Source organism: Cynara cardunculus (genome assembly GCF_001531365.2).
Source record: "Cynara cardunculus var. scolymus isolate 2C chromosome LG 15, CcrdV1, whole genome shotgun sequence".
Taxonomy (NCBI): Eukaryota; Viridiplantae; Streptophyta; class Magnoliopsida; order Asterales; family Asteraceae; genus Cynara; species Cynara cardunculus.
Genome location: NC_037542.1, coordinates 17529619 through 17537804, shown reverse-complemented (window position 1 = coordinate 17537804; position 8186 = coordinate 17529619). Strand labels below are relative to the sequence as shown.

General features: G+C 30.6%; 1 protein-coding gene across 1 annotated transcript in view; it reads right to left on the bottom strand.

Moving 5' to 3' along the window:
- Positions 1-4395, bottom strand: part of LOC112527275 (respiratory burst oxidase homolog protein A) — a 13290-nt gene extending 8895 nt beyond the window's left edge. The window contains exons 1-4 of the mRNA XM_025137807.1: positions 3732-4395; positions 3436-3595; positions 3259-3307; positions 186-299 (exon numbers count right to left, since the gene is read on the bottom strand). Coding sequence (XP_024993575.1) covers positions 186-299; positions 3259-3307; positions 3436-3595; positions 3732-4395 — 987 coding nt within the window. The remainder of the gene's footprint in view (positions 1-185; positions 300-3258; positions 3308-3435; positions 3596-3731) is intronic.
- Between the last annotated feature and the right edge of the window lie 3791 nt (positions 4396-8186).

Genomic DNA, 8186 nt, shown 5'->3' with positions numbered 1-8186 from the left:
TCGGCCTCTCTCTCTCTCTCTCTATATATATATATATATATAATTAAGTATATGTATATTATTGTGGTGATGGGTAATGCATGCAGAGACTTCGTTGCTAATGTCATGTGAAAGGGAATCAAGAGAAGTCTAATTAATGCGGAGTAGAAAGGTACAAAGTTTGCAAAGGTGGAACCCACACGCACCTCAATGTAGCCGAGTCTTTCAGGATCCAACTCTTCCATTATCAAAGCTGCATACTCTTCTGCTTGTTCCTGCAACCTTGACAGCTTGTTTGCTGACGCACTCAGCATTATTATCTGTTCATCAAATTTGCATTCTTTTCAATCCTACTATCTTCGAATCAAATCTAACCCCCAAAAAAGTATGTATATATATATTTGAGAAGAAGTTGATTATCACCCATCCAACCGGTTTTATACGGAATTCGTTTTTAAAAACATCAATATCAGGGAACATTTTTTGACTCATTCAATGACAGAAGCTAGTAGAGGGTTTGAGATCAAATTCATAATTTGTCTTATATTTAGACAAAGTCAATTGAGTCCTTGTTAACTAAGTTACACGTTAGAGACGGTATGCATATATTTTGTATTAGCATATATTTTGTATTAGCATACTAGCTCGTCCAAAGAATTATAGTGTTTTAATTATGATGAAGACTTATTTAAATTTTTTAAAGAATAATAGAGATTAAAAACTTTTTCAAATATCAGTCTTTTTTTGTCAGTCAGTGTCTGAACTAGCTGGCGTCCATCTTGACTAATCCCAGAGGACTTGTATAACAGTCACGAAATCCCTAGTGGCTTTGCAGGAATCGAACCAGTAACCTCTAAAAAAGATTCTTAAAGACCCAAATTTTATTAATCCAACAATTCTGATATCAATATTACTTCAAGGTATTATAGAATTCAAAACAAGATTTTTAACTACACTGGAAGAACACATATGCATTTCCTTTTTGCATAAAAATGCATTAGAAAGATTAAAACTCTCCAAAATACTAAAAATTTCCTTTGAAAAAAGGAGAAAGGTGGTTGGTACTCCGTTGGTTATAAATGGCACTGGAATAAATAATATCTAAAAATATACCATTAAATAATAGTAATAAGGTATGATTTAAGGTGATCTAAAAATAATATGCTAATTAACAGGGCACGTATATTTTAAAAAAACCTATTAAAAATGGATAAAACATCATTTTAACGAACTCATATAATATTTTTATTTTTCTAAAAAATTATTTTTTTCAATCTTGTATATAATTAATTCTTAAAAATTCAAAGTATTTTTAGGAAAAACGTATATGAATTTTGTAGGTCTCAACCAATCAATTACATAAGCACATTATATGAAAACTTTCTAAATATGTAAAGATGGCAAATTTCACACATAAGTCCAAAAAATTGTTGTTATAGAAAAAGGGAGTACTAATCAATATTATTCCAAAATCAAAATATCTCAACTAATTATACAACTTAGATATTCACTCCATTCGTTTAATAATAAATGTTTATATTTTTACTCAAAAATAAATATTTATTTTTAAAAGTATGTGATTAATTTCTCATTATACCCTTAATTATAAGACGAATAAATTCATTTTTAATCATTTTTGACATTAAATTCTCATTTTCACCAAAGTTTACGTAAATGCATTATATATTTTCAGATTAACGCAAATTTAAGTAAGAATCCACATTTGCTTAAAAAAGTTATGTATGAATCCACATTTACATATTTTTTTTTTCAAAATTTAAAAATTGAGTTTGGGTTAATATATTAGATTTTACGTAAATTCTAGCTAAAATGAGAATTCAATTAAAAAGATAGTTAAAAATAAATTTTGTTTAGAGAAACCGAATATTTTAATCAATTTTAGGACGAAGGAAGTATAATTTTTATAAGAAAAAAAATAGTAATAGAAATTTATGAAGATAACTTTTAAGATCATGTATAAGACCATCCACATACATCTTTCAAATTGAATTGCAAATGGATTGTTGTCAGAATAACTTTGCCACATAGGATTCATAATTGCAAATTTTGCAATTCACATTGCAAGCCACGTGGGCCATCCACTTCCTTCCAATTTTATTTTTTTTGTTTTAATTATTTAAATAAATTATTTTTATACAAAACAATTAATTTTATAAATTAATAATGTTAATATATTTTTAATTATATTAATTATATAATAAATTAAATTATTTTAAACATTAAATTTTATAATTACATAAAATTATAATCTAATATATAAAATTATATCATATTATATCATATATTAATCGTTTTAATTAATATTGAATTAAAATAAAACATGTTATTAATTAAAAAATAATTAGAATGTATATATAAATAATTTATAAAAWARTTAATAAATRTTGTAGTGGGGACCATTTTTGAAAGTGTAGGTGACGTGGCACAGTTGAAAGTGTTATAGGTGAATTGCAGGTGTGTGGAAGATAATTGCAAAAGCTGATGTGGCACAATTGAAAGTGTAAATGAATTGCAGGGATGTGGATGGTCTAAGTTGTAGACTTGCAATCATATCCAATAAAATAATGTTTCATTATTATAATTATATTAATAAAAAAAAAAGCTATCATATGTACCCATCTCAAGATAAATTGTGCTTATATAAGGTGAGATTCAGCGTTTCATAGAATTTTTGGAAAAAAAACTAGAAAATCGAGTAACATCTTAATAATTATTTATCTGAATGGTATATATATATATATATATATATAAATAATTGCAGTGTGCATATTATGTACACGTGCATACCGGATAAATAACTTACATACAGATGTATATAATGTCAAAATGAATTATTATTAATATATATATATATATACAGGAATAAAAAAAATTGAAAATAAATAGTATTACATTGTTTTTTAATATTGAAAGACAAATTTTTATATGAGATAAGTTGTGTCTAATGGATGGGTGGGTTTACTGTCCACAAGATTTTGGAAAACAGAAGGTGACCACCGAATCGTCTCCAACACATGCATGAATGACAGAAAAATGCCTTTTATGCCTGTAACCCTTCAACCACTCAGCCACCCTTCTCACCTGTTTTCTTTTACCCACCCCCCAAATATATATTATCAAATTATTAATTCAACAAGTGTTCCTTTAATTACCAATTTGCTATCAAGAACATGTTTGAATTTTTCATGGAAGAATTGATTGAGAAATTTGGATTAAAATATGCGAAATTCAGGGGAAAATGTATTGAATAATGTTTACCTCTTTAACTTCTTCTTCGGTGATTCTTCCATCTTCATTCTTATCCACCCTGTAAATGCATTCAGACGATTGTTTGTGTCAGATTTAATGGATGATATTAAGAATGTTGAAGGTAAGATGAATTTGGTGATTTGAAGAAGAAATCGAGTGAAACAAACTATTAATTATAAGAACTACATGTCGAAGAAGATCTGGAGGCGAGAATCGAAGCTTTGATCGGTTATCTGAGTCCAATACTCGTATAATTCATCTACACTGATCTTGTCAACTTTTAATCTTCGTCTTCGGCTAAGAGCATCGTAGACTTCGAGAGCAAATTCTTTTGAATCTCTCATTCCTTCAAATGGAAAAATGATAAATCGGATCTGTAAGAATATACTTCTAATTTGAAGAGAAGATAAATGAATCACAGAGCAGAATTTTGACTAGAAGATTTCGGAATCCAAAATTGAACAATTCGTTGAGGAAGAAACCTATGCATTGTGCGAAATCTGCACGATAGAGGAATCCGTCCTTTGCAAGCTTGTTGAAATTGTTCTGAACTTCATTCCAAGCATCCACACGGTTAATTTTACTGTTACTGATGAATCGCAGACCTCTAAGAGCTTTATGAGCACCAGAACGAGTTCGATCCAGCTGAGCTCGTTGTCTACGAATCGCTCGCGCAGCCAACGCAGAATCCAATCCTCCGCTTCCAGAAGGAACGTTTTGCATCGGTGAGGAAGACGATGCACGAGATCTGTGCCCGTAACTCCATGGAAACCTCCGTAGTTCCTGCGAAAAATGCCTCGCTTTCGCCACCGCCTCCGCCTTCAACTCCTGTGAAAACTGCCGGAATCGATTCGATGAGCTTCGTCGCATTGTCGGAGATCTAGACGACGTCGTTGATAGCGGAGTCTCTATACCTCCTCCAATATCATTATCTACATTCATCACCGTCGCCGGCTCCACACTACGTAGAACAATAGTATCATCATCCTGAAGATCAAGCGTGACCTCCACAAACTCCTCCCCTGGATTCACAGACGACGTATCTGTGTATCCCGGAGAAGACCCGCCACTTAATATATTATCCGGCACGGTGTCGGACGCCCACCGGCGCTCGTGACGCCCGATTCTCCCTCCTCCGCCTCTCATAATCCCTTCACGAAAAACTGAATTTGGGAAGAGATTGAATTGTGAAAAGGAGTGGAGAATGGAAAGTAATACGAGTGGTGAATGAGAAGAAAAGGCATACACGCGGTGGCCGTTCTTAGAGGGAGAGAGAAACAATGGCGGATAAAGACATGTTCATAGCTAAAGAAAAACAGAGATTCACTCAGATGCCTTAAATCTTCTTATGCTTTTAATCATGGAATTTAATTTATTTTTTTATTTTAATCATTTCATTACAAAATGTTTAATTACCAAGTCGACCATATAAAAATGTTTAATACAAGTGTATCCAGATTATTTAGAAACTCTCTGATTAAGAAGCAACCTCTGAATTGTTAAGAGGTGAATCTTGTTTGATAAAAAAAATTTGTCTCTTAATGGTTCTAAAACTCTCTTAATGATTTTGTATCCTGAACCTCCCTTAACCATTCAGCGCCCTACTTTCATTATAAACAATTATCAAACAATTATATTTCATTTTACATTATATCATGAGAGTCATTTAATCATTCTGATCACTTAATCATTCTGCACCAAACCATTCAGCAACTGCCAAACAGCCTAAGTTGCTTATTTATTTTTAAAGATGTCATAAACACTTTTTATTGATAGGAGATGGTGTTGAAGTTTGAAAGTTAAATCAATAAAACTTCATTTTTATAAACCGATAGATATTTGAATCTGAATAATTACATATTTTACCCTTCAAAATATTATAATTGTGATTTTATATACATTTATACAATATTAAAGAAATCAAGGTTAATTGATTGAGAGAGGAGTGATTGAGAAACACTTTGTTGGGGTCTCGAAAACAATGAGAGGCAAATAAAAGTTGATTTACTTCTTACCAGGTAAGAGGACAGTAAGACATAAGTGACTGAAAAAATGAAAAAAAAAACAAACAGTTTGAGTGATTCTAGATATTTATACACCATGTATTAATTCGCCTATATAGATTGTTGAGATTAGTTTGTATGGTTTCTAACAATTAGAGAGTTTGCAAAAGAAGGGGACTCTAATACAATAATATGTCGTCAAGTTTTGTCCATGTATTTTCATTCCCTTTGTTATTTTAACCGAGAATATCTTAAATACAAACAAACTCGATTTTTGATTGTGCATCTTGAAACTTTTAGGCAGTGACCAAATCATTTGCAAATAAGGTTGAGAGAAAAATTCAAAACCGATTTAATTCACATCATCAACATTAATTTGATAATCTGCACAAACAGTTGAGACTGGTTTATATATTATGTAACAATGATTTGTATTTAAAACCACATCTCCTTTAAATAAATATATTTTTTAAAAATCATGTTCAAATATCTACTTTAAGAAACGTATTTTCAACGTGTATTTCCCAAAAAATATCTAATAAATTGTCTATATTTTAAAAATCTACGTTTTTTAATGTGTCTTTAAAAAAAAAATTCAAACTTTAAACCAATATAAAACTTCATCGTACATCTTGGACATACGGTTTTTTTCAAAGTGACAATTGAATGAATTTACTTGTCTTTTAAAGGGGTTAGGGGTGTTTGGGATTGCTTATAAAAATAATTTATTGACTTATTTATGTATGACACCGATAACAAGCACTTTTGAGTGTTTGGATAAACAGTTTATACCGGTGTCAAACCGGTAATACGGAGTTTTTGAATAAGTTAAACCCTTCTAACTTGTAGTAAGTTGATAAAAACTTTTATAGAAAAACATAAGTTGTTTTAAATAAGCAATCACAAACACCCCATAAATACAATTTGTACTAATAATAACGAATATTGTATATATAATTTTTACTGTTGTTGAGCCATTTTTAGAGTGAATAACTCAAAACATGTGTGATTCAATTATAAGTGGACTTTCTTGACCTTGATTTTTAGGATTGTGTAATAAATAGTTATAATTTATTTATTTTACAATATAGATACAGCGAATAATGAATGATCCGTCAAAGGGCTTTTGGCCTAGCGGTATGTGAGTTTTTAGAGGTCAAAGGTTCAAACATCATCAAAGGTGAGGAAGGTGTGTGAGTTTATTTGTTTTATTTGTCGTATATAAATATTATATACTTAAAAAAATATTGAATGATTCTACAAAAGAAAGTGGTGTAATTTTCACGAAATAGAGAAATCAAGACTCGATTGTGAGTTCTATATAACGGATGCAAAAGTTAAAAGCTGGACCACCATCAATGTGTGAATGAACTTTTGTTTGTATATAGTTTATTCTCATGAAGACTTTAATTTTCAGTGGCAACTTCGGAACCTCCAATGATTAGGGGCATATTTGGATGCTGAAGATAAGGCTGCAAATGGAAGATGTGGGGCCGTTTACCAAACTCTTACCCTGTAAGCGCTTACCAAGTCGCATTACATATATATGTATATGAACATACGTTGGAAAGTTGACGCTTGTATATTCAAAACAGTTGTCTCTCTTGCTTTTCCATTTCCCGTCCCATCATCTTCTACTTGTCTATTCTATTATGAATATAACTTGTAGTTGACGAATGAACGGCTTCAAACATGAGAAAAGAGTTTGTTTCACCAGCGAGCGGTCACTTTTACGACCATATAAAAAAAGAAATATGAAAAGTTAGTCTTCTTTCTGATTCATTTTCTCGTTTAGACTGTTCAGGAAAAAAAAAGATTGAAAATTCTTGTATTCGACCTAATCAAATAACTTTTGTAACAAGCAAAGGAAAAAAGAAGCAAGAATTGAAAAAATTGCCCTCCCAATTTTCATAACCTTACCAACCACTCTACTATTAGAAACAAAAGAAACGTATACATACATCTAACTCGACATGAAATTTATTTTGGGACAGAAGAAGGGTGTTTATAAAATTCAGAGCATCTCCAATAGCTATGTTATATTTTTTTCCTTTAAAATAGAGTATTACAAATCAAGATCTATAATAAAATTACATTTAACTCCAACAGCTACTTTATTTTAGTAAATTTATTATTAATTATATTATTAAAATATACAATACACTTAATAAAATATTATTTTTCTTTCCAAGACGTTTATTTTCAATACATCTTGTTAGCAGGAAGTATTAAATAATAATTTATCTCTCTATTTAGAAATTTTCTCTGAATTTAGAGATTTTTATAATATTTCCCCTCTATTTTAGCATATAAGATAGCATAATTGTTGGAACAAAAAAATTGTTAAAATCTCTCGTTTCTCAATTTTAACATAGTTGTTGAAGATGCTCTTAAACTCAATTTTTACATGATAAAAAAATGCTCAAAAGATTGATTATATAATTATACGATTATATAATTATACAATTGTTAAAAATGTATCAACAACTTAACAGGATCATAATAGTATCGACTACATTCATGGTTCTAAATGACGTAAGGCGTGGCGTGGCGTGTCGGCGAGATCAAACCTCAAGCCTTACAAGTTACAGCGAGGCCACGATGTTTTTCAATGCGTGATCTTAGTCGACAATATATATATATATATATATATATATATATACACACACACACACACACACATATGGTTGGGTTCTGGTGAGAAATAAAGTTAAGGTGAGAAGCGTAAGAAGAGATCTTCACCCTTAGATGCACATTAGGATGAGATGCACCAGATCAATCCCTGTATCAAGCACGATTCATAGGTGGGTTTGATATTAGAAGTGATCAAGGTCCAAATTTCTTCTTACGCTTCTCATCTTAACTCTCAATCTCACTCAATCTTTCGCCTATATATATATATATATGTGTGTGTGTGTGTGTATGGGGAGGGTA